General features: G+C 44.5%; 1 protein-coding gene across 1 annotated transcript in view; it reads left to right on the top strand.

The window, feature by feature from the left end:
• Positions 1 to 26976, top strand: part of STARD6 (StAR related lipid transfer domain containing 6) — a 40070-nt gene that overhangs the window by 7307 nt on the left and 5787 nt on the right. Inside the window, exons 4-5 of the mRNA XM_075193743.1 lie at positions 21161 to 21287; positions 24323 to 24440. Of these exons, the coding sequence (XP_075049844.1) occupies positions 21161 to 21287; positions 24323 to 24440 (245 nt within the window). The remainder of the gene's footprint in view (positions 1 to 21160; positions 21288 to 24322; positions 24441 to 26976) is intronic.

The following is a 26976-nucleotide window of genomic DNA, read 5'->3' as shown; positions in this document are numbered from 1 at the left end:
TAAGGTGCCTGTGTATATCCTGTGTTGCAGTCTCTTCCCGTGCACCTCCTCACATATATATTCAGTGGTACAACTTGCTAGTAGCAGACCACTGATCCCTGTTTCCAGTATCACCTGTTCCAGTATCCTCTCACATAGCAGTGGTACAACTTGCTATCGCAGACCACTGACTCCCCGGATACCTCCACTTGGATTCCATTCCTTCACTCAGACAGCGGTACAACTTGCTATCCGCAGACCGCTGACTCTCATCACCTCCTCGTTTCTGTTGGACATTCCTCCTCACTATAGCAGTGGTACAACTTGCTATCGCAGACCACTGACTACCTTCACGTGTCCTTGTCCTACAGTTCCTCGTGTACTATTACCTCCATATTACCAGTGCTGCTAGTCATAGACTTTCCTGAGCATCTCATCATCTGCTGTTTCCTGTTCCGTGATCACCCAGCTACCAGAGTACCCTATTACCATCTACATTGCTCTGGTAAGCCTACCACCTGGTGATCCCTGGGTAAAGACTCCTAGTGCCCGTGACAGACATTATGTTTCTAATTGTTCTCAACGACCTCACAAGACAGTTGCTACATTAATGGAACCTAAAGACTCTGACCAGGAATCTATTATTTCATGCTGCTCACATCAACTGAATGCTATTATTCCTCAAATCTCTTCACTGTCTACATTGGAGAGAGAGAACAGAAGAATAAAGAATCATTTTTCAATACCAATACAACTTGAGATAAACTCTCAACTTATTTCAACCATGGCAATGCTGGATTCAGGAGCCAATGGTAATTTCATGGATATAGATTTTGCTAAACAAAACCATATAGTATTTCAAGAAAGAAAGACCCCTGTATTGATGGAGACAGTTGATGGGTCCCCTCTGAATTCTGGTCCCATCACACATGAAACAGAACGTATGTCCTTGATGATAGAACCCAATCATAAGGAGGAACTCACTTTTTTTCTCATCTCTTCTCCAAATTTTCCCATAATTTTGGGTCTCCCTTGGTTCACTAACAATAACCCAGCCATTAACTGGGAGTCTCAAACCCTAACGTTTCAAGATCCTATCGGTATGGTCCCGCTTGCACAGGAGGAGAGTCAGATCTCAGTGTCCCCCTCTTCTGTGGAGGAAAAATTGCCTGTTCAATATCAGGATTTTGCAGATATCTGTAACAAACAAAATGCTGACAAATTACCACCTCATCGACCATATGATTGTCCCATTGATCTATTACCTGGGGCTGCTATTCCTTTTTGTCGGATTTATTCATTAGCTGATCCTGAATTAAAGACACTAAAGACTTACCTGGAGGAAAATGAAACTAAAGGTTTTATACGTCCTTCAAAATCTCCAGCAGGGGCTCCTATTTTTTTTGTAAAAAAATAAAGATGGATCTTTGCGGCCATGCATTGATTATAGAGAATTAAATAAAGTTACTACAAAGAACAGACATCCACTTCCTCTCATCCCAGAATTATTGGAAAGACTGCAGACAGCAAGTATTTTCACAAAGCTTGATTTAAGAGGAGCGTACAACCTAATACGCATTCGACCAGGTGATGAATGGAAAACGGCTTTTCGAACAAAGTATGGACATTATGAGTACCTCGTGATGCCGTTCGGGTTATGTAATGCCCCTGCTACTTTCCAACATTTTATAAATGATGTCTTTCGAGATTTGCTTGATCTGTTCATTATTGTATATCTTGATGATATCCTTATCTTTTCTAATTCTTTACCAGAACATCAAGAACATGTTCGAATTATTTTACAACGGCTACGTATAAACCAATTATACATCAAGTTGGAGAAATGCGAATTCCATCGTACTCAAATAAAATTTTTGGGTTACATAATATCCCCTCAAGGACTGTGTATGGATCCCTGTAAAGTGCATGCTGTGGTAGATTGGCCCATACCTAAAAACATCAAAGATGTGCAACGATTTATGGGCTTTGCTAATTTCTATCGACGTTTTATAAAGGACTTTTCTGGAATCGCTGCCCCCATTACTCAGCTCACAAAAAAGGTTTCCTTCTTTCAGTGGTCACCAGCAGCTGATAAAGCTTTTTCCATTTTGAAAACTAAGTTCACGTCAGCTCCTATATTAATTCATCCTGATCCTACACTCCCATTTGTTTTGGAAACTGATGCATCAGATTCAGCTATAGGAGCAGTAATTTCACAAAGAGTAGGAGAAAAAATGTTACTTCACCCCTGTGCTTTTTATTCAAGGCAAATGACTGCTCCTGAAAGAAACTATGATGTGGGAAATAAAGAACTTCTTGCCATTATAGCTGCTTTTTCAGAATGGAGACATCTTTTAGAAGGTGCAAAGCATCAAGTGATAGTCCTCACCGATCACCGGAATTTGGAATTCCTTAAATCAGTAAAAAGATTATCTCCCCGACAAGCTCGATGGGCTCTCTTTTTAAGCCGTTTTGATTACCTAATTTCCTATAGACCTGGATCGAAGAATGGAAAAGCTGATGCCCTCTCAAGAGCTTATGCGGAGAATCCTCAACAGGTAAAGCCTGTTCAAACAATAATTCCTGATTCAAATTTTTTGGGGGTTATTTGTACAACGGAGTTATTAACAGAGATCAAGAATGGATATGATATGGATTCTACCCTCATGAATCCTCCAAAAAATGTTAAATTATCTTATGACAACAGAGTCTGGCATATGGCACATCAACTATACGTTCCAGAAAAAGCACGGTTAAAGGTCATGCAACTATTCCATGACTCTAAATTAGCAGGCCATAAAGGACTTCAGAAAACTCAAGAACTGTTAAGCCGTTCATTCTGGTGGCCCAACTATAAGGAAGATATAGCAAAATATGTTTCCTCTTGTACAACGTGTGCCAGATTTAAGACTCCTCGTGCTTCTCCTTTTGGACTACTACAACTTTTGCCAATACCTACACGTCCATGGGATTCCATTTCCATGGATTTTATTGTAGAACTTCCGAGATCTAAGAATATGACCACTATCTTTGTGGTAATTGACAGACTGACAAAGATGGCTCACTTTATACCCTGCCAGGGTACTCCTACAGCAAAAGAAACAGCCGACTTACTTATAAAAGAAGTTTTTCGTTTGCATTGCGTTCCTAATGATGTGGTGTCAGACCGAGGCGTTCAATTCACATCACGATTTTGGAAACAGTTTTGCAAATCCCTTGGCATTGTGGTGAACTTGTCCACTGCATTTCATCCACAGTCAAATGGACAAACGGAGCGAACAAACCAAACACTTGAGCAATATCTCAGATGTTATATTTGTCACCTACAGGATGATTGGGTTGATATCCTCCCCATGGCTGAGTTTGCATACAATAATTCTCAACATTCATCTACAAGATTTAGCCCTTTCTATGCTAATCTAGGATATCATCCAAATATTTGTCCCAATCTACCTTGTGACTCTCCAATTCCTGCTGTGGAAGATAGACTGATTATTATGCAAAATAATCTTGAATTACTAAAAGAGACTTTGAAAACTGCTCAAGAAAGATATAAACGTGATGCTGACAGATCACGAAGGGCTGCTCCAACTTTTAGTATTGGTGATGAAGTATGGTTGTCAACTAGACATTTAAGAATGAAGGTACCATCTGCTAAGTTGGGAAGTAAGTTTATTGGTCCATATAAGATCATTGCACAGATTAGTTCAGTGGCTTTTAGATTGGATCTTCCTGATTCCATGAAGGTACATCCTGTTTTTCATGTATCATTACTAAAACCTTCAGTTAAGAATCCATTTCCTGGTCGCTCTTTGCCTCCTCCTGAGCCAATTCAAGTTGATGAGCATGAGGAATTTATTGTCGAAAAGATCCTGGACTCTCGTATGTTTCGAAACCAATTACAGTATCTGCTACGTTGGCAGGGATATGGGCCAGAAGATGACTCTTGGCAATCTGCAAAGGATGTTCATGCCCCACTTTTGGTAAAAGCATTTCATCGACAGCATTCTGGGAAGCCTGGTCTTAAGTCGTCCAGAGGACGTCGTTGAGAAGGGGGCATCCTGTTATGTACTTGCCCTTAGTTTTGCCCTCATTCAAGATGGCCTTGTGTCACGGGCACTAGGAGTCTTTACCCAGGGATCACCAGGTGATAGGCTTACCAGAGCAGTATAGGTGGTAATATGGTACTCTGGTAGCAGGGTGATCACGGAACAGGAAATAGCAGATGATGAGATGCTCAGGAAAGTCTATGACTAGCAGCACTGGCAATATGGAGGTAGTAATACACGAGGAACTGTATGGACAAAGGACACGTGAAGGTAGTCAGTGGTCTGCGGTAGCAAGTTGTACCACTGCTATAGTGAGGAGGAATGTCCAACAGAAACGAGGAGGTGATGAGAGTCAGCGGTCTGCGGATAGCAAGTTGTACCGCTGTCTGAGTGAAGGAATGGAATCCAAGTGGAGATATCCGGGGAGTCAGTGGTCTGCGTTAGCAAGTTGTACCACTGCTATGTGAGAGGATACTGGAACAGGTGAAACTGTAAACAGGAGTCAGTGGTCTGCCACTAGCAAGTTGTACTACTGAATATATATGTGAGGAGGTGCACGGGGAGAGACTGCAACACAATATATACACGGGCACCTTGACTTTGATCCACAGTAATATGCACAATATAAATGTATAAATGACTGAACAATACTGCCAATATAGAAAGTCTCTTGAAGTAGTCCAGCATAAGATAACACAGTCAATGATGGCAATAGACTCAGCGGATAGCACACTCCAGAGGAGAACCAACACAGTCCAGCAAGGTATGCAATACACAGCACAGTCAATGAGAAGTATGCATACCGTGGTTCAGGAGGCAGTCAGACAGGAGTGCAGAGATACCTGAACGGCAGGAGGCCGGCAGGATGCGAAGTCCCTGGATGGGTGAAGCGGTGGTCTAGTAGGTGCAGCGCACGGGAAGGTAGACCAGCAGGGAACACAGGAAAGCGTGGAGAGCGGATCAGCAGTAGATGGATGAGTAGTGCTGAGGAGTAGCAGCAGCGGGTCTCTGCGGGAACACGGAGGTAGCCAATAGCAACCAGCAGGTGCAGTAACGATGGGACACGGGAGAGCAGAGTTGAACAGGCACTGTTGATCACGGAGAATAGCGGGTAGCAATAGTGGAGGCAGACTCAAGGAAACACGGGAGCGTTGACAAGGACTGAAGACTGAAGCGCACAGAGGCAGCGGATAGGAATCAGCCAAACAGTCACGATGAAACACAGACGGGTTGCAGGTTGAAGACTGTAGTGCACGGAGGCAGCGGATAGGAATCAGCTAGCAGTCACGATGATGAAACACAGACGAGTTGCAGGTTGAAGACTGTAGTGCACGGAGGCAGCGGATAGGAATCAGCTAGCAGTCACGATGATGAAACACAGACGAGTTGCAGGTTGAAGCCTGTAGTGCACGGAGGCAGCGGATAGGAATCAGCTGGCAGTCACAATCATGAACAGGTGAGTGGATGTGGTTGAAGCCTGTAATGCACGGAGGCAGCGGATAGGCATCAGCTAACAGTCCCAATGATACATGGTAGAGTTGAAGTGATTAGAAGACTGTAGTGCACGGAGGCAGCGGATAGGAATCAGCTCACAGTCACGATGATTCAGTAGATGGTAGAAGTGGTATGGGAACCACAGTAGCAGAAGTGGTTTGGAAACCACAGAGGTAGAAGTGGTTTGGAAACCACAGGAATCAGCAGGGCTGAATAAACAAGGAAACACAGGAACACCTTCAGAGACTCATGGGGAATGAGACTCCAAGATCAGGCAACGTGGTGTTGACCACAGGTGCTTAATATAGGGAGGTTGCCTGATCTGCCAATTAAGTTAAAGGAACATACACTGAAGGTTTGGAAAGGGCTGCGCATGCGCAGTCCCTCAGGATAGAGGACGTCCACGGTTCCTAATAGTCCGGGAAGAAGCACTCACAGTCCGGTGAGTGACAGTACCCCCCCTTTTAAAGGTGGGCACAGAACGCCTGGAACCGGGCTTGTCCGGATTTTTGGAATAAAACTTCTTCAGAAGGGCAGGAGCATTAAGATCTTCAGCTTTGATCCATGAACGCTCTTCAGGACCAAAGCCCTTCCAATGAACGAGGAAACGGAGGACTCCTCGCGAAATTTTTGCATCCAATACCTCAGTAATCTCGAAATCCTCCTCCTGATGAACTTGAACTGGCTGCGGTGCTGAGGGAGGAGTCGAGAAACGATTGATAATAAGAGGTTTGAGTAAGGACACATGGAAGGCATTGGAAATCCGAAGATTCTTAGGAAGAAGAAGTTTAACACATACTGGATTGATAACTTGAATGATCCTATATGGACCAATAAAACGAGGGGCGAATTTCATAGATGGAACCTTCAAACGAATATTTTTGGTAGATAACCAAACCCGATCTCCAATTTTTAGTGGTGGAATAGCCCGCCTCTTCTTATCTGCGAAAGACTTATATTTGTTAGATGTCTTCTTTAAACAGGTTTTGACCTGAGACCAGATATTTTTGAAGGTCTGACAAGCAGTCTCCACAGCAGGAACTTGGGTGGGTGGGAGGGCAGGAAATTCCGGAAAAGACGGATGGTGACCGTAAACCACAAAGAATGGAGTTTTGGATGATGACTCATGGTACATGTTGTTATGGGCGAATTCAGCCCAAGGGAGCAATTCTACCCAGTTGTCTTGGTTGGCTGAAGAGAACATCCTAATAAAAGTCTCAAGATCTTGATTGACTCGTTCCGTTTGTCCGTTAGATTGCGGATGGTAAGACGATGAGAGTGCTAATCGTATGCCCAAGGTTTTACAAAGGGCCCGCCAGAATCTGGAAACGAATTGTACTCCTCTATCTGACACAATCTCAGACGGACATCCATGGATGCGGAAGATTTCTTTAATGAAATGTTCAGCCAGAGTAGACGAGGAAGGTAAACCGGACAGAGGGACGAAATGAGCCATCTTCGAAAATCTGTCTACCACTACCCAAATAGTATTGTGATTCTTACTTGGTGGCAAATCAGTAACGAAATCCATACTAATATGGGTCCAAGGCTTGGACGGAATGGGTAGTGGTCGCAGCAACCCTGCTGGAGTTCTGCGGGAGGATTTGAACTGAGAACATAAATCACAGGAAGCAATAAACTCTTTGACGTCTCTCCTCATTGAAGGCCACCAGTAACTACGAGAGAGAATCTCAAAGGTCTTATGTTCACCGGCGTGTCCAGAAAAACGAGAGGCATGGAACCACGAAAGGATTTTCCTCCTCAGAGTAGGAGGCACGAGGGTCTTCCCAAATGGTAGCATTTTGGTGGATGAAGCAGCCAGAGAAATACATTTGGGGTCTAGAATAGCATGGTTGGGAACCTCTTCTACATCAGAGGACGTCACAAAAGCTCGAGATAGAGCGTCAGCTTTCTTGTTCTTAGCAGCTGGTTTGAAGGTTATAATTAATTCAAAACGGGAAAAGAAAAGAGACCATCTTGCTTGACGAGGGTTCAAGCATTGAGCAGATTGCAAATATGACAAGTTCTTATGATCCGTGAAGATCGTCACCGGATGGCGAGCTCCTTCCAACAAGTATCTCCATTCCTCTAATGCAGCTTTGATGGCCAGCAACTCCTTGTCCCCGATAGTATAGTTTTTCTCTGCGGGCAGAAGACCCCGAGAGTAGAAGGCACAAGGATGTAATTTTTGTTGCTCCGAGCGTTGGGAGAGAATAGCTCCTAAGCCCACATTAGAGGCATCTACTTCTAGGAAGAAGGGGAGTGTCACATCAGGTTGTCGCAGAATGGGAGCAGACGAGAAGGACTCTTTGAGGATTTGAAAGGCTTGGAGAGCCTCAGATGACCATTGCTTAGTATTAGCCCCTTTCCGAGTTAAGGCCACAATGGGAGATGCAATGGATGAGAAGTCTTGAATGAAGCGTCTATAGTAATTGGCAAAACCTAAAAAACGCTGGATGGCACGAAGAGTAGTTGGCTGAGGCCAATGTAGTACAGCATTTACTTTGTCTGGATCCATCTTCAGGCCAACTCCGGAAACTATATACCCCAAGAATGGAATCTGGGGTAACTCGAATGAACATTTTTCCAATTTACAGAACAATGAGTTTTTCCGTAGTCTGGAGAGGACCTCTGCCACATGTTGGTGATGAGAAGGCAGGTCCTGTGAGAAGATCAATATGTCGTCCAGGTAGACAACGACACATACATATAATAAGTCCCGAAAGATCTCATTGATGAAACCCTGGAAAACTGCGGGGGCATTACACAGCCCGAAGGGCATTACTAAATATTCGTAATGCCCATCTCTGGTGTTAAACGCGGTCTTCCATTCGTCACCGGAACGGATTCTAATTAAATTGTAGGCACCACGAAGATCCAACTTAGTAAATATCCGAGCTCCCTTGATGCGATCAAATAGCTCAGTGATCAGCGGAATGGGATACCGATTCTTGATAGTAATGGCGTTGAGTCCACGAAAATCTATACAAGGGCGTAATGATCCATCCTTCTTTTTGACGAAGAAGAACCCAGCTCCAGCGGGAGAGGTGGAAGGTCGAATGAACCCACGCTGGAGATTCTCCTGTATGTACTCAGATGTGGCTTGAGTTTCAGGTAACGAGAGAGGATAGACCCGACCCCTGGGAGGAGTCTTGCCAGGTAGAAGGTCGATCGGACAATCCCAAGAACGATGAGGAGGAAGACGTTCAGACTGAGCTTTATCAAACACATCGGCAAATGAAGCATACTGAGGAGGGAGTCCCGGGGAGGAAGATGAGATGGAAGATTGCTGTACTTTAAGAGGAATAACTTGAGAGAGACAACGATGGTGACATTCAGGCCCCCAAGACGTAACTTGAGGGGTGCGCCAGTCAATCTGGGGAGAGTGACATTGAAGCCATGGAAGGCCTAAGACAATCGGACTTGTCGTAACAGGAAGAATTAAAAACGAAATTTCTTCATGGTGTAGTACACCAATCTGAAGGGTTACTGGAGACGTACTCTGGGTGATGAGACCATTGATGAGACGTGATCCATCTATAGCCGTCACAGTAATGGGTGTTTTTAAAGTGATCACTGGTAGGGACCATTGATTCACTAGTGATTTAGAAATGAAATTTCCTGCTGCTCCGGAATCAATCAATGCCTGTGACTCAAAGGATTTAGTAGCAAAGGAAATCGTAACATCGAAAGCGCAGACTTTAGATTTCATAGACAATGGAGAGGACTCCAGGGACCCTAACTTCACCTCTCCAGAACTAGTTAGGGCCTGGCATTTCCCGATTTCTTAGGGCAAGAACTGAGCATATGTGTGGAATCAGCACAATAGATACAGAGTCTATTCTTTACTCTTCGTTTCCTCTCTTCTAAAGATAATTTGGAACGTCCTATCTCCATGGGAATCACAGAAGGTGAAACTGGACGAAATTGAGGGTTTAAACGAAGAGGTGCTTTAGCAGAAGTTGTTTTCTCAGATTCTCTTTCACGAAATCTCATGTCTACACGATGGCAAAGAGAGATCAAATCTTCTAGTGACGAAGGAAGCTCTTGGGTAGTCAGTGCATCTTTAATTTTATCGGAGAGCCCCTGCCAGAAGGCGGCAACTAATGCTTCAGTGTTCCACTGAAGTTCAGAGGCTAAGATCCTAAATTGAATGACATACTGTCCTACTGTATGGGAGCCTTGTCGCAAACGAAGAATGCTGGAAGCAGCGGAGGTCACACGACCTGGTTCATCGAACACACTTCGGAACGTGGAAATGAATTTGGCACTATCTTGTAGAATTGGATCGTTTCTTTCCCACAGAGGGGAGGCCCAAGCCAGGGCTTGTCCAGAAAACAATGAGATAAGATAGGCCACTCTGGAACGATGGGTAGAAAAATTTTGAGGTTGGAGTTCAAAATGGACTGAACATTGGTTAAGGAAACCTCTACAAGTTTTGGGGTCCCCGTCATATTTTGACGGAGTAGGCAGGTGAAGCGTAGGAGCTGTAGACACCTGGGATGGCACTGGGGAAACGGAGGAAAGCACAGGAGCTTCAATACTAGCTGTAACAGTCTGTCCAGATGTTCCTTGGGAGGTTAACGATTGGTAACATTGAAGTAACAGCTGTTGGCGAGCATCCTGTTGCTCCACACGACTGACCAGATGCTGCAGCATCTCTTTAGCAGTAGGTTCCGTATCTGGGTCTGTCATGGCCTGATCTTACTGTCACGGGCACTAGGAGTCTTTACCCAGGGATCACCAGGTGATAGGCTTACCAGAGCAGTATAGGTGGTAATATGGTACTCTGGTAGCAGGGTGATCACGGAACAGGAAATAGCAGATGATGAGATGCTCAGGAAAGTCTATGACTAGCAGCACTGGCAATATGGAGGTAGTAATACACGAGGAACTGTATGGACAAAGGACACGTGAAGGTAGTCAGTGGTCTGCGGTAGCAAGTTGTACCACTGCTATAGTGAGGAGGAATGTCCAACAGAAACGAGGAGGTGATGAGAGTCAGCGGTCTGCGGATAGCAAGTTGTACCGCTGTCTGAGTGAAGGAATGGAATCCAAGTGGAGATATCCGGGGAGTCAGTGGTCTGCGTTAGCAAGTTGTACCACTGCTATGTGAGAGGATACTGGAACAGGTGAAACTGTAAACAGGAGTCAGTGGTCTGCCACTAGCAAGTTGTACTACTGAATATATATGTGAGGAGGTGCACGGGGAGAGACTGCAACACAATATATACACGGGCACCTTGACTTTGATCCACAGTAATATGCACAATATAAATGTATAAATGACTGAACAATACTGCCAATATAGAAAGTCTCTTGAAGTAGTCCAGCATAAGATAACACAGTCAATGATGGCAATAGACTCAGCGGATAGCACACTCCAGAGGAGAACCAACACAGTCCAGCAAGGTATGCAATACACAGCACAGTCAATGAGAAGTATGCATACCGTGGTTCAGGAGGCAGTCAGACAGGAGTGCAGAGATACCTGAACGGCAGGAGGCCGGCAGGATGCGAAGTCCCTGGATGGGTGAAGCGGTGGTCTAGTAGGTGCAGCGCACGGGAAGGTAGACCAGCAGGGAACACAGGAAAGCGTGGAGAGCGGATCAGCAGTAGATGGATGAGTAGTGCTGAGGAGTAGCAGCAGCGGGTCTCTGCGGGAACACGGAGGTAGCCAATAGCAACCAGCAGGTGCAGTAACGATGGGACACGGGAGAGCAGAGTTGAACAGGCACTGTTGATCACGGAGAATAGCGGGTAGCAATAGTGGAGGCAGACTCAAGGAAACACGGGAGCGTTGACAAGGACTGAAGACTGAAGCGCACAGAGGCAGCGGATAGGAATCAGCCAAACAGTCACGATGAAACACAGACGGGTTGCAGGTTGAAGACTGTAGTGCACGGAGGCAGCGGATAGGAATCAGCTAGCAGTCACGATGATGAAACACAGACGAGTTGCAGGTTGAAGACTGTAGTGCACGGAGGCAGCGGATAGGAATCAGCTAGCAGTCACGATGATGAAACACAGACGAGTTGCAGGTTGAAGCCTGTAGTGCACGGAGGCAGCGGATAGGAATCAGCTGGCAGTCACAATCATGAACAGGTGAGTGGATGTGGTTGAAGCCTGTAATGCACGGAGGCAGCGGATAGGCATCAGCTAACAGTCCCAATGATACATGGTAGAGTTGAAGTGATTAGAAGACTGTAGTGCACGGAGGCAGCGGATAGGAATCAGCTCACAGTCACGATGATTCAGTAGATGGTAGAAGTGGTATGGGAACCACAGTAGCAGAAGTGGTTTGGAAACCACAGAGGTAGAAGTGGTTTGGAAACCACAGGAATCAGCAGGGCTGAATAAACAAGGAAACACAGGAACACCTTCAGAGACTCATGGGGAATGAGACTCCAAGATCAGGCAACGTGGTGTTGACCACAGGTGCTTAATATAGGGAGGTTGCCTGATCTGCCAATTAAGTTAAAGGAACATACACTGAAGGTTTGGAAAGGGCTGCGCATGCGCAGTCCCTCAGGATAGAGGACGTCCACGGTTCCTAATAGTCCGGGAAGAAGCACTCACAGTCCGGTGAGTGACACCTTGATTGTATCATGAAGTTTCCATCTTGGATCTCTGTTATGCACTTGCCCTTACAATAGCCCTTATCCAAGATGGCTGGGACTGTCTCATGAAGATTCCATCTTGGATCCCATTTCCTGTTTGGGCCTAGAAAAGGCACTTCCTGTTATGAAGCCTTTGCACGAGTATTGTGTTTGTATCTGAACCAGATGCTTCCACAGAACCTTGCCTCCTTGTGATTTGAACTACAAGTACTTGATACTTCCACCAGACCTTTATACTCTTGTTACTTTGGACTTTATTTGTTGGACACTGGAGATTTATTTGTATACCAAAATAAATCCTTTTGAATTCAGAAATACCTGGCTATTGGGTTCGTTTGTGATACCAGAAGTGTGACAGGGGCCTAGATCCTTTTCCCAATCAGCCTTATGTGCCCTCGGAGTAGGAAGGACAGCAGCAATAAATATACCATAAAGTTGGGATATCAAGCCTCTGTCCCTAGGGTGATTTTTACAAAGATCTTCGAAGGGGGTTAGATCTCGCAAAATATAAGTAGGTGGCAGGGACCGCAAAAAATGACTAATTTGGAAAAACTCAAACGGACTAAGTATGCGGGATGGGGAGTGACGCTGAAGTTCCGCCAGTGGGAGCCAGTGGTTTGCTTTGGAGAAGTCTATCGGGAATTTAAGGCCAGCTTTATTCTAAAGATGAGCTCTCGCGGCGGAGAGTCCAGGAGGGAATACAGGATTGTGCCAAATGGGGGTTAAGGGGGATAGTTGTGTGGTAAGCTTCAGTTTAAAGGAGTAAAAATCCCATAGCTTGATGTCAAACTTGATAGTAGGGAGCATTTTAGATGCAGGAGGACGATGTGCAGTATAAGCCGATTCTATATTGAGCCAGGAAGTGGAGCCTGGGGGGGTATATAAGGTAACAATTTGTGAAAAGTGGGAGGCCAGGTAATATAGTTTAATATCGGGAAGACCTCTGCCGCCAGAAGAGATTGGCCTTTTGAGAATGCTGGCTGAGATCCGTGGGGGTCTATGATTCCAAATAAAACGGATGAGGGATTTTTGTATGTTAGAAAGGAAGGAGGCAGGAACTGCGACCGGGAGTGTTTGAAAGAGGTATAGCCATTTTGGTATAATAAACATTTTGTCTGCTATGATCCTGCCCAGCCAGCAGATAATGAGGCGTTTCCAGGAGGTCAGGTCAGAGAGCATCTTAGCGAAAAGGGGAGGAAAGTTTTCAGGAAAGAAGAGGTCATACCGTGAGGTGAGGAAAACTCCCAAATAATTGATCTTTCTTTTTTGCCATTTAAAATTGAAGGTTGTCTGGAGGAGATCCGTTTCCCGAGGGGAGACATGAAGCAGCATGGCCTCTGATTTTGCATAGTTTATTTTATAACCAGAGGTGGTCCCATAGGCTTGAAGAATTTCATAGAGATTGGGAAGGGAGATCGCTGGTTGGGATAGAGAGAGGAGGACGTCATCCGCAAAAAGAGAAATTTTGGAGTTGATGTTACCCACCTGCACCCCCTAAATGTTGGGATTGGATCTAATCTGGGAAGTCAGGGGTTCGATCACCAGAGTGAATATAAGGGGTGATAGGGGGCAACCTTGCCTTGTGCCGTTTTGGATGAAGATCGGGTCTGAGGGTATACCATTAATCAAAACTTTGGCAAGAGGAGTCGTATATAATGCCAGGACGCCAGTGAGGAAGATGCCAGCAAATCCAAAGGCCTCAAGGGTGGCCCTCATAAAGTCCCAGGAGATCCTATCAAATGCTTTTTCAGCATCGAGAGAGAGCATAATAGTTGGGGAGATCCTTGAGTTGACAACGTGGATAATGTCAATGGCTCTTCTGGTATTATCTCTCGCCTGGCGTCCCGGGATAAACCCCACTTGGTCATAATGGATTAGGGAAGGGAGGATTTGGTTTAAACGATTCGCCAGAATTTTGGCATATATTTTCAAATCAAGGTTAAGAAGGGAGATTGGTCTGTAACTTGCACAGTGGAACGGGTCCTTCCCTTCTTTGGGGATTACTACAATTCTAGCTTCGAGCATTTCAGGGGGGAAGGAGTCTCCCTGAAGAACATTGTTGTAAAGGGAGCGCAGGTGGGGAGCAAGCAAGCCTGAAAACTTCTTATAATAAGCGGCCGTGAAACCATCGGGGCCCGGGGCTTTGCCTTTTTTTTGCCCTTTAATGGTTTGCTGGATTTCCTCTATCGAGATCTCCTCATTGAGATGTTTAAGAGCTTGGTGGGGTAATTTCGGAAGTTTGGAGTTGGCTAGAAATTCTGAGATCAGAGTAGCGTTGGATTGTTGTGTTGGGGAGGTGGGGGAGGGTGGGAGGTTATACAATTCTGTGTAATATTGTTGGAAGGATGTTCTGATGGCCGCAGGATCGTAGAGAAGCTGGTTGTGGGAGTTACGGATCGAGACAATATTATTATTCGTCCTAACGGAGCAGAGACGTGATGCCAGAATTTTATCTGCTTTGTCTCCTTTCTCATAGAAAGTTTGGCGAAGCCATTTAAGTCGCTTGGCAACTTGTTTGGAGAGAAGGAGATCCAGTTGAGCTTTTGTTTTATGTAAGGTCACTAAAGTGGCAGGGTCAAGGGTCTTCTTATGTTGGATTTCTAAATCATGCAGTTGGAGTGAGAGTTTATTGATATTGGAGAGAGTTTCTTTTTTATTCCTGGAGGCCATGCTAAGCAGATGTCCCCTCATGACCACTTTATGCGCCAGCCAGAGAGTAGACTTAGAGATCTCCTGAGAGTCATTTAATTCGAAGTAGGTCTCTAGGTGTGATCTGAGCTGGGATACTATGTCTACATTGTGGAGGAGAGATTCGTTAAGGCGCCATGTCATGGGGCGTGGACGAGGTGTGAGGCCAGAAAGATCAATGGAGATGGGGGAGTGGTCAGACCAAATCAGAGGATGGATCCGGGCCTCCTGGAGGTTTAAGGCAAGGTCATGGCTGAGCAGGATCATATCTATGCGGGAATAAGATTGGTGAGGTGAGGAGTAAAACATGTAGTCTCGAGCTGTTGGGTCTTTTACTCTCCAGGAATCATAAAGAAGCTGGGACTTCATGAGACTGAGGAGAGATTTAGAGGAGAGTGGGTCTGAAATGGGTAGGGCTGCAGCCACAGGGGAAGAACGGTCGAGAGAGCTATTTAGGACGGTGTTGAAGTCTCCCGCTACTATAAGTTCCCCCTGACGGAGTCGTGTCAGCAAAGTATCCAGTTTTGAGAAAAAACAATGTTGGTTTTGGTTGGGGGCATAGATGTTAACCGGGGTACAGAGTTTATTGTTAAGTTTACCTACTAAGATGAGGAACCGACCCTCTTTATCAGCGAGTGAGTCAATGAGTTCAAATGTAAGGTGACGCGAAAACATAATGGCCACTCCGCGTTTCTTGGCTGAGTGGTCGCATGCATGATGAGTGTTAGGGTAAATTTTTGAGCGTAACTCAGGGTGGCAGTTGTGTAGAAAGTGCGTTTCTTGTAAGAAAATTAGATCGCCTGTATGGAGTTTGAGAGTAGCAAAGAGTTTACCGCGCTTCTGGGGGGTGTTAAGGCCCTTTACATTAAAAGAGAGAACTCTAAGACCCATGTGGGGTAAGAAGGAAAAAGATAGAGTTAGAGCCCAATGTGTAGGGAGCCGTGGGAAGTCTCAAGAAAGTGATAAGAGAGCACTTGGGGGGTTGTGCAGTACACGGGGGGGGTAGGCGAGAAAGTCATATCTGAATGTTTCATGTGGTCGGTTTGAAAAAGGGAAAGGTTGGTGGTGGGAAAAGGAGGGGAAAGGGTAGGAAGTAAGTCACACGGCAGAGTAGGCCGGCACCAGTGGTGTCGACATCGGGAGAGGATACTATGTACTGGGGGAGTACATAGGTCAGCAAAGGAGCTAACAGCTCCAGGGGAGCGTGGCGAGGCATCCAGTAGACGCATCGCGCTGACCAAAAAGAACGGGTCAGGGGGGTGTATCCCCCTGGGGTACCTGAAATAGAGGCTTTGGTAGTGGATTAAATGTGGGTATTGGGCGAAGCAACCTGGGAGGGAGGTGGGGATAATGAATTCGTGCAATATTGTAAGGGGTGGGAGTTGAGGTGAAGTATAGGAGGGGGACGGTAGGGAGTGGAAGAGGAAGAGGGCAAAGGTATAGCGAAGAGTAGAAATATGGAACAAGACATATCAGTGTAACCAAACAGAGTAGAATAGCCTCAAGTGGTATTGTAGTGAAATACTGGAACCATATAACCATATATTTAACAATTGCTCATGGTAAAGAGGTATAGATTGCTAGTGCAGTGAAACAAAGATTGATAACTGATCGGGTGGTCTCATGCAACAGCCCCCATTCAAAACAGGTTAGGTGGATAAATAAAGCAGGAAGATTAGGCAGATGACAACATGGGCCATCAGGAGGCACCTGTAGTGAGGGTCTGCGACACAAGAGCACCCAGCAGAGATGCTAATAAACAGTACTACTAGCGAATATAATGCAGCACAGTACAGGGGAAAAAAGTTAAAGATCCAACAGGAGCTAGGGCTCACCGGACAATATTAAACAAGATTAACCTAACCATGTAATAATATAGCAAGTGGCATACAAAACATAACGGGATTTTAACATGTGAGACATTACGGAATAAACTAGTGTTCCTATGTGAACCCCTCAAGATGAGGGGAGACCTCACTAGAGGTGAGGGCCCATTGGTAAGAGAAGAACACAAATTACAGAAAAAACAAAACCTGAGAATGGTAATCAAGTCACGGAAGCTTCATCAGGTAGTGGCGATAATGTCGGCACGGTGGACTATTCAGTACTGGGAGCTTGACGTGACGAGGGTCTTGCTGTTTTCTGAGGGAGAACGGATGACTCAGAAGGGGTTGGAAGATAGTAATTCCAAGTTTCGGGAGTAGGGAGTGGGCTTCAGAGAGAGTTCTGGCCATTAGCATTGAGCCCTGATGCCAAATCAGGATGCGAAAGGGGAATCCCCAACGGTATTTAATTTGCCGCTGTCGAAGAAGTGTGGTTAAAGTCTCTCCTTTTGGCTAAGGTGATTGGGGAAAGATCCTGGAAGATTTGAAGGGTAACATTGTTGAAGGTGATAGATTGAAGGCGGCGGACTTCTCTCATGATTTCTTCTTTCGCTGTGAAGTAGTGCATTCTAAGTATGACGTCCCTGGGTTGGGACGGGTCCTGGGAGCGGGGTCTCGGCGCCCGATGGGCTCTGTCCAGGAGAAGGTGTTCCTCGGGAGTAGAAGGGGAGAGCTGAGAGAAGAGTTTCTTGAGGTAAAGGTCCAAGTGAGCTGGTTCGATCTGTTCCGGTATCCCGCGGATTCTCAGATTGTTGCGTCGTGCTCGATTGTCTTTGTCTTCTTGCCCTTCTTGCAGCTGGATAATGTCTTGGCGAATTTGGTGAAGGTCTGTTCCGTATGATTGTTGATAAGTTACCACTTCTTCCACTCTGTGTTCCAGATGATTGGTTCTACCGCCGATTTCAGCAATATCTGCTTTGAGTGAGTGGAGGGCTTGGACCGATGTTTTGACCTCCTTCAGTTCTTTGAGGAGAGATAGAAAGTCTCGGCGAGTCAAAGGAGAACAGTCTTCATTTTCAGGATCTGAGTCAGAGTGATCACTAGATCTGGCCGGAGTTTTCTGTTTGGAGAGATAAGGAAGGAGATCTCCTCCTGGAGGTTTCTTTCCTCCCCTGGGCATCGTAGTAGAATGGGGAGAAAACCCGTTGAGGAAGTAGTGAGGGAGGAGGGCCGGTTGCTTTGCTATAAGTGGTTCAGGGCCGAGGGGGATAGAGAGACATGATTAGCATCTAAACATCTGTCGATCGTCTGGTGGAAAAATTGAAGGGAAGTGTGGGAGCCCCCACATTGTAAGGAATTTGTCGGTCAAGGTCCTTCTTAATAAATGGATTCACCGCCCAATACTGGTAGCAGATAATGTCTGTTGATAAGTTAAACTATGCTTAGAGCAGATGCTACCAGGCGGGGGGGTTAGCTGTAGGTTGGTGCTTACGTTTTTTTTTGGTATTGTATAAGCACTGAAGAGACCTATGGATATATAGGTATTATTTCTTAGAAAGTTATAGAGCGCAGTGTCCGGTATTAGCCACTGGGTGGCAGCACTGGTGTTGAAGTGCAGATAGGAACAAGCAATTTCTATTGTATAGATCTGGTTGACCCAAGTGGGTTAATAACAATGAAGATTTATGTTCCTCCGAACTCCTATTCCCAGCAGGGGATCTTAGAAATTTGTAGGGCAGCCAGCCTCAAAGAAGAAAGAGGATTACTTGTATAATTATAGGAGGGGAGATTTTCACCTCTATGAAGTGGGTTTAAGCTGGTGAATGGATCCACTTGCACACTATGGAGATGTGCTAGTCTGTCTGTGATCCAGGCAGAAGGAGGGTATTGTGACTCACCGCTTGCTAGAAGACAGGAGCAGGCCAATTCAGCGCCAGCAGCTCCCAGGATGGACATGGGCTCCCAAGCCACACAGCGCAGCCAGTAGACTCCAAGGGGCTCCTGGATCCAGGGGGAGAGAGGCCAAATGGCAGGGAGCTGCCCTACAATCCGGAGGTCCTGTGGGGAAAAGCGCCCTTGCGGCAAGATGGCGGCCTCGGGGTCAAAATCGAGGCAGCGGCTTTCCGGCGCGGGCTAGGCCTCACCACCGTCGGGAGGTCCAGGAGCATGGCGGATATCCTGGGGGTGGTCTGGAGTACAGCAGCGACCTCCGGTAAGTCGCGGAAGCTATATAGGCAGGGCCCTGACTGGTGGGGAGCAGTGTGGAGTCCCTATTGACAGTAGGCTTCCACGGAGCTCAAAGACAGCACGACCGTCCGTTATGGCTGACAGGCCACGCCCCAACCTTTGCTATTTTAATTCACTTAGTTGTCACTTATTGTTTTTATATTTCGCTATTACATTTGGAGGGATCAATTTTAAATGGAATTAATAAAGCATTAGAAATTTTATTCATTACAAGATCGCTGAGTGCCTCCAAAAGCACATTTTTCTCCTCTTTCTTTTCTTCTGATAAAAGGAAGGAGGGACATAGGGTGATAATTAGAGAGGGAGGGTGGGACTATATATATGAATATGAGGGAGATGAAAGCATTTTTAAAGGAGGAGAAAAGGGTTCCAGAGAAAAGGGATAAGTTGAAGAGGTGGGCAAAGTTGGAACAGGCCCCAAGAGAGAGGGAGCAGAGGAGGTGGGAGCGGATGGAGATGGGGCAGGTGGAGGGGGAGAGAAGGGTGCGGACTTCATCTGTAGATACTAGAGTGAAGGAAGAGAAGGAGGATGGGCTAGGAAGAGGGGTGGCAGTGGGTAGCAGGGGATGGATATAACGTCCACAGAGGAGGGTGGAACGGGGAACAAAGCAGATAGGAAAGAGGGAGAGGATGGGACAAGAAGGGACTGATGTGAGGGGATGTCTTGTCTTATCAAATTTGGAGGTGAAGTGGGTAGCAAAGTTGATAGCAGAAAGTGATGAGGAGAATGGAAGTGGGGAAGGGACTGGAGGGAGTTGAAGAAGGAAAAAAGAGGGTTGGAGGATTATTATTATTATTGTTTATTTATAGGGCTACACAAGATTTCTGCAGCGCTGTACAAACTACAAATAGTTGACCATACAGAGTAAAACAGTACAGAACAAAAACCAAGTAAACCAAGACTGCAGAAGCTCCAGGCATAGCAATTACAGAGAAATTGTAGCAGAAGGACTGGTATAGAGACAGGAGGGAAGAGAGCCCTGCTCATAAGAGCTTGCATCCTAAAGGGAGGGCAAACAGACAGCAGGCACAATGGGAAGTCAGAAGAGGGGATCAAGCTGAGGAGGAGCGAGTAAGGGCCGAAAAGAGAGAGGTGAAGAGAATGAGCATGGAGAGAGGATTAGGTGGACAGCTAGTAAGCTTTGAGGAAGAGGTGAATTTTAAGTGCCCGTTTGAAGGAGCACAAGTTAGTGGACAGTCATGTGGAGCGTGGGAGGTCATACCAGTGGAGAGGGGCAGCTCAGCAGAAATCTTTGGGAATGGGATGAGGGGATCAAAGTGGAGGAGAGGCAGCGGTCATTGGCCGAGCGTAGGGAGCGGGAGGCAGTGTGGTTGGAGAGATAAGGGGCAGTTGTGTTACAGAGTGCCTTGTAAGTGATGGTGAGAAGCTTGAAAATAATTCTGTAGGGAAAGGGGAACCAGTGTAAGGCCAGGCAGAGAGGGGAGGCAGAAGAAGAACGGCGTGAAAGGAAGATAAGTCTCGTGACCACTTTAAGTATGGAACTAAGGGGGGCGAGGTGAGGGCGGGTGAGGCCGGTGAGGAGAAGGTTACAATAATCAAGCTGGGAAATGATGAGTGTATGTATGATGGTTTTGGTGGTATCTTGAGATAGGAAGGGCCGGATGCGGGCAATGTTGCGTAGTTGGAAGCGACAGGATTGGGCAAGGGATTGAATATGGGGGGCAAAAGAGAGGGACGAGTCAAAGGTGACGCCCAGACAGCGGAGATGGTGGACAGAAGAGATGGTGGTGTCGATGACAGTGATAGAGAGATCAAGGTGGGATAAGGATCTAGAGGGAGGAAAGACAATGAGTGCTGTCTGAGTACTGTTGATTTTGAGGAAGCGTGAGGATTAGGAGGAAATGAAAGCCTTAAAGTAGGATTGTGTAGAGAGTGATAGGGCAGAACTGTAAGAGGTGAGGTGAGTATGAACTTGAAGTCAGCATGAATATTTAACTTTATTCACAGCCATTCTGCACTATGGGAGCATTTTTGAAGAGAGCGGGTAAGTCTGGAGTGCCACAGTTGAGACAGGGACCGACAAATAATGATGTAAGACACAGACCTAGGAGGGGACCCATTGGCGGACAGGGGATGGGGGAAAGTGGTAGAGGAGTGGAGACAGGGCTGATTTGTGGGGTATTGATGGGAAGGAGAGGCAGGGGAAGGAAATAGATGACACATAGATCTCTCTAGATATGTAGTAAGTATATATACATATAGCTGTAACCTTTTTTTTTTGTTTCCTTGAAAATCCAGATATCGTGGAGAGGGAATAATTGAGGAAGTCCCAGAAACAATTATTCCGCTTATGTATCTTGCCAAATACAGACCAAAGTGGGACAAAACCCTCAAATCCTATTCCATTGTAGAAGAGTTTGATAAGGTGATCCATTTTCTTATTTTTGAGGCAAATAACTCAATATAGCAATTTTAATCTTAAAAATTAGACATCCAGCAGACAGAGTATTTTATATAATTATATTCAGTTATGTGGCCATCATAGAGATTAATGCAATAGTTGTATATAGATGATAAGAACATTCTTTTTTGGTTAAATTCTTTTTTAAAGGGTAACCAAAACATTTTAGAAACTATTATAGTATACCTCCTGACCCAACTAACATTTTTGCTCATAAAAATATACTATCTAACGGCAATATTTTAGATACCAATAAGTGTCTGTAACAGCCGAACCTAGGCTGAAGTATCTCCCCTGACGTCTTCTGATCCACCTCCGATGCATCATTACTTTGGCTTTGGGGAACTCAAACTTCCAGTCCAAATAGTGATTTACACTGGTAGTGCGGCTGCACTGACATCATTGATGATGTGCGTCACGAACGTGCTCGCCAAATCCATAATTTTAGTGTTGCTTTAAGGGGTTAAACAGGATTTCAGGATTTGTTGCTCTCCCCTTTCCCCCACAGGTCACAGATCTAGCTGAAACACACCCCTAACCAGGTCTCCACGTCCATACACATGTAATTGCTGCTACCAACAATTGTGTTAGGGCAATAGGACCCTAGAACTCTGTTCTCCAAATGTACACACTGACACACTCTATGCTACTTCATACTCTAGCATGCGAAGAGTTAACATGGTCAAGCAATCCAAGGGTTAATACAGCATTGGTTAAAATAACCAAACAACTCTTCTTAGAAGGTTTATGGATTTGTTAGAGTACCATGGACAAACTTATTAAACTTTAGATTTAATATAAAAAGGTACAGGGCATTCGATACAATGAAAAAGCATATAATAACTTACATACAAAATGAATAAGAGAAAATAAGGGGATAAAAATAAGGAAAATAGAGCACTTACGTAGATCTGTATGACAGGTAGTGGCAGAAGTTAAATGGACAGCTCTCAAGTGAATTGATTCCCGAAAACTTACAATTGCCAATAATATACAGGTTTTTGTTTTCAGAATGACCCTAGAGGGAAACAATCAAAAGGGCAGCATATGCTAATGTGGGGAGGAAATTTACATCTTGGTGTGAATCATAAAATAATCCAAAATTCTAATAACTACCATTTCTTTTCTCTGACACATGACAGAGACCTAATTCACCATTCAAAAAACAGGTCATAGCACACAATTGCATATCAAATACGATATAATATATTAAGTCCAATATTACGGAAGATAAGTGATTACCATAGTTTCTCTGTACAGCTGCTGTCTATAGTTGGCATACTTTATGCAGCTCCTCTCTCTGAGTTTTGATTGGCACAGAGATTGCTCAAAACATGAAATATGAAGAAGAGTACTTTGGTGCTTTGAAGTTTTATATATTTTCTATGACAGCTGATGATGACAGCTTCTGTTCTTTAAAGCTGCATGGGTCCCCTCTGTCTGACTAGCCACTGGGTCACATTTTCTTGTTAAATTACAATACAAACTCCTTTCAATACAAATATATCTCTGTTTTCATGAAAAAGATAATTTAGATAGTTATCCTAAATGGATTGCAGGAAGGGAATTGGATTTTCAGGTTTGAGTCCATAGACGTAGAGACTCTGTCCGGTCTATGATATTACACTGGCTTCCTGATATTATGTGGACCCTTTGATATACTTACCCTAGTTAATCCCACACTGGGCTGACTGCCCAAATACCTAAAGCAAATCATCTCAGGATAAATTATTTCACAGTCATTTCTATTGGTTTAATATTTTAACTGGATGCCCACCAGGACACCTATGACAATTCATATTTTATTTTAACTCCACTCACCCTTATGCGTTGCTAGGATATACTGATAGTGTTGGGGGGCACTGGAAACTTAAAGAGGTTGGTTTGGGAGCTTACTATTATCACAACTGTTAGGTTTGGGGGCATCTTATATTAAAATTTATGAATATCTGAAGACAGCCTTTAATGAAAATGAAGACGCAGGTGTATGTATCCTCTGTATGAAATATGACATTATAATAGAGATAAAAAGACAATCATTAATGATTTTATTTAATCAGTGAAAACGTTTCTGTCTGGAACAATTAAGCATTTTGAAAACGTCTATCCAGCTTTAGGTGTAGGTAGGCAGGTGCATTCTGATCAGGTGAAGAGTAAGGAATTCTGTGAGAAAACTGTTTAAACAAGTGATTGCAATAGAACTTTGTGCTGCTGTGTTGTCCCAACATGAACGTGACATGCACTTCTGCTCTGAAAGTGTCTGACTGTATTAGTATGGTTCCTCATTTGGGACCTGAGTCATTAAGCATAAAAAAAGAGTAACTTTGCACCTGGGCAAAACCATGTTGCAAATTTAAAAAGTAGGGACAGATTTATAGTTGGGGTAGGGTGTGTCCTAGATCAACCTTAAATTTCAGTGTAACAATAAAGCTGTCAAGTATTTTTGTGTGCTAGATGAAAAATAAGCCGGTATTTTCCTTATGTGCACAATAATAAACTAATTTGCACCCCTTACATTGTAACATAGTTTGTCCCGAAAAACATTTACTCCTTTTTTTCACCTTACTTTCCTTAATGGCTACCTTTTTTCATACTGCAAATAAAGCAATATTTGAAAAACCACACAAAACAAATAATTTATTTATATGTTAATAGTCATCTGAAATCATACTTTTATAAACTCCGCTAAGGGAGATCCAAGAGGCGAAGTCATGTGACATGTGCAGGAGGGGGTGTGGTGACGCCTTTGTTTCACTGTGGCCCCGCCTCCTGCTGTGTAATGTCGACATTTGGAGCGGTAGGCCGGGATCTAATTTAGTGAGTTGCGTCATTAAGCCCCTCCTCCACCGGGATTTGGTAGGATGTCTACTCTTCCAGGAGTGCGGGAGGACTTCCCAAAATTCGTGAGGCTCCCGGAAGTCCCGGGAGAGTATGTAAGTATGTCTGAAATCTGCTTTCTCTGTGTATGGAGTGCAACTAATATATTTTTCCTTTTGAAGGACACAGTAATCTGTCACTGTATCACGCACAGTTATGCTATGGGTGTTATCTCACCAAGAGAATTTGTAGATCTTGTGCACGTCAGGAGATATGACGGAGGAGTTGTCACTACTAATTGTAAGTGTGGACGTGTTTTCACTTTCTTGTAATAAAACTGAACTGTACACATTCCAAATTCCACCCTCTGAGCCCTAAGACCAGGCTTAGACACCCTGTAGCTTTCTAACTACCATGGAACTACAAATTCCGAATTGTCATGCCCTGTAGCACAGCTGGAGAGCTAAAGGCTATTTTGCATTCCAGCATCACATTTCAGCGCTGTTTGTGAAGCCTGATGGGGCCCAAAACAATTGGTTCCTGACCTAGTCACCAGCTGTCATTGCAGAGATTGTGGGGAGAAGGGGAGGAGGTGTTCAGCAGTGTGAATTCCCCCTTGTCCACTATGATGTCAGTTTGCGGTGTTACGCCATCAGAACGGATATTTAAAAACGTTAAAAAGCTAAACAAAAAAAAAAAACAAAGTTCTATCCCATGAAAGACTTGCTAATAGCAAAAATGTATTAGATGACCCGCTAATAAAATAAATATTAGTTGATCCGCTAATAGAATAAATATATTAGATAACTCGCTAATAGAATTAACCTATAAGATGCCCTGTTCATAGCATACAGTTGTAGAAGATTCATGTGCAGAAGTTTCAGAGGCTTCTTAGAAGATACTTGAGGTAAGAGATTGATAGGGAAGGAAGTAATTTATTCCATGCACTTTAGGGATTAGTAGTATATTTACTTACAGTCCCATCAAAAGAAGTCAGATTTGCTGATGAGTAACAAAAAAAAATGGTCAGTAAATAATGTGATATCTTTCTGTTGTTCTTCTTATTATTATCATCATTATTATCCAGTATTTATATAGCACCGTTATAATGTGCAGAAAAATTACAGTACAAACAGTAAACAAACATTGATACAAAGGTCCCAGCTTATGTCAAAAGAAGAGAAGTTGGACAGAATGTGGGAAAACAGATTCTCTGAAGAAAAGTGAAGGGAACATATTCACGGTGAGGGTCCATCGTAGGTTACAGAGTATGAGAAATCCGCTCCACAGCTGAATTTTGGTGTTGGTCCGGAAGGTGAACTGCGCTTCCACTGAACCTCACGTTTGCCTAAAACACCAGCTGCTCTTCAGCTGAACATCATGGTGGGTTCAGAAGGTGAAATGCTCTTCAGCTGAACCTCATGGTGGGTTTAGAAGGTGAACTGCTCTTCAACTGAGCCTAGCTGTGGGTCCAGAAGGTAATTTGCTCTTCAAGTGAACCTCATGGTGGGTCCAGGTGAACTGCTCTTCTGCTGAACCTCAAGCTTGGCCCAAAACACCAGCTGCTCTTCAGCTGAACATCATGGTGGGTTCAGAAGGTGAAGTGCTCTTCAGCTGAACCTCATGGTGGGTCCAGAAGGTGAACTGCTCTTCAACTGAGCCTCGCTGTGGGTCCGGAAGGTGAGTTGCTCTTCAGCTGAAACTCGGTGGGTCCGGAAACTTCAGCTGTTCCTCTTCTGTTGTACTCTGCTATTGCCACATGTGTAGATAGTGCACTTTAAAATGGCTCCAACAGGCCCACCCAAAAACTACTGTGAAATATATTGGGATCTTGGCTTGGCTACAAGCTACGGGCTATCATCAAATAATTAATATTAATATTTCAGGGGGTCATAATAGGCCTTTTAGACAACTGGAGTTGTCCGTTCTCCACATGTGGACCCTGGATACCCTTTCATCCCTTGAACTATTTAAAGAGAAACTATTACTTGTCATGCAGATGGGTTTGATGGAGGCTTCCCTTAAAAAAGAAAAACAAACCCAACGTTTTTTTTCCCAAAACTCGGGTAAAAAACACATTATCCAACCCTATACGGGAGCCGATCTTGCAATGTTTTCATTAAACTACCTGCTATGAAACACGCATCTATCTGCAAGATCCTCTGATCCATTTTTGATCCTCTCCATCAATCATCTGCTCTTATCATAAAACAAAGGCTATTCCAGATGGACCTAATCCAGTGGTCAGGGAACAGGGGTAAATTACCCCAAATGGGGTAAAAATGAAATTCCTGGGGGTAATGCTGCCGATTCACATGCCTTCAGTTGGATTGTAGACCCCTTTAAATGTGAAATTGCTGTTGTACCAAAAGAGTCTCAAGGGTTGGCAGAGGCACTTCTTGAGCTTTGATGCAATAATGAAGCCCGTATTGCATTTGAAAACAAAGCAGATCTGTCATATTTTTGGATATCAACAGCTGTAAAGGCATCAAAATTGCACATGAGGAGGCAGTCAAAAAGTTGCTGCCTTTTGCAACAACCTACCTTTGCGAACAAGGATTTTCCGCTCTAACGAACATAAAAGCAAAGCAGAGAAATCGATTGGACGCTGAAGACTTTATCCGAATTGCTCTGACATCAAAATGCCCCAATATTGATGCTCTCGTATGAAAAATGAAGCAACATCATTTCTCCAAAACCTGAAGATTTGAAGTTGAAGCTTTCAAAGACATTTTGAACAGATTCAATAAAATGTTGAATTGCAATAATTAATAATATATGATTTCCTTCCTGTCAAATCAAGGGGGTAACTTTGGCGTATCTAAATATATTTGGG

The sequence above is a fragment of the Mixophyes fleayi genome, chromosome 1 (genome assembly GCF_038048845.1).
Source record: "Mixophyes fleayi isolate aMixFle1 chromosome 1, aMixFle1.hap1, whole genome shotgun sequence".
NCBI lineage: Eukaryota > Metazoa > Chordata > Amphibia > Anura > Limnodynastidae > Mixophyes > Mixophyes fleayi.
Note: the sequence above shows the minus strand (reverse complement) of the source record. Positions and strands in the feature narration are given on the sequence as shown.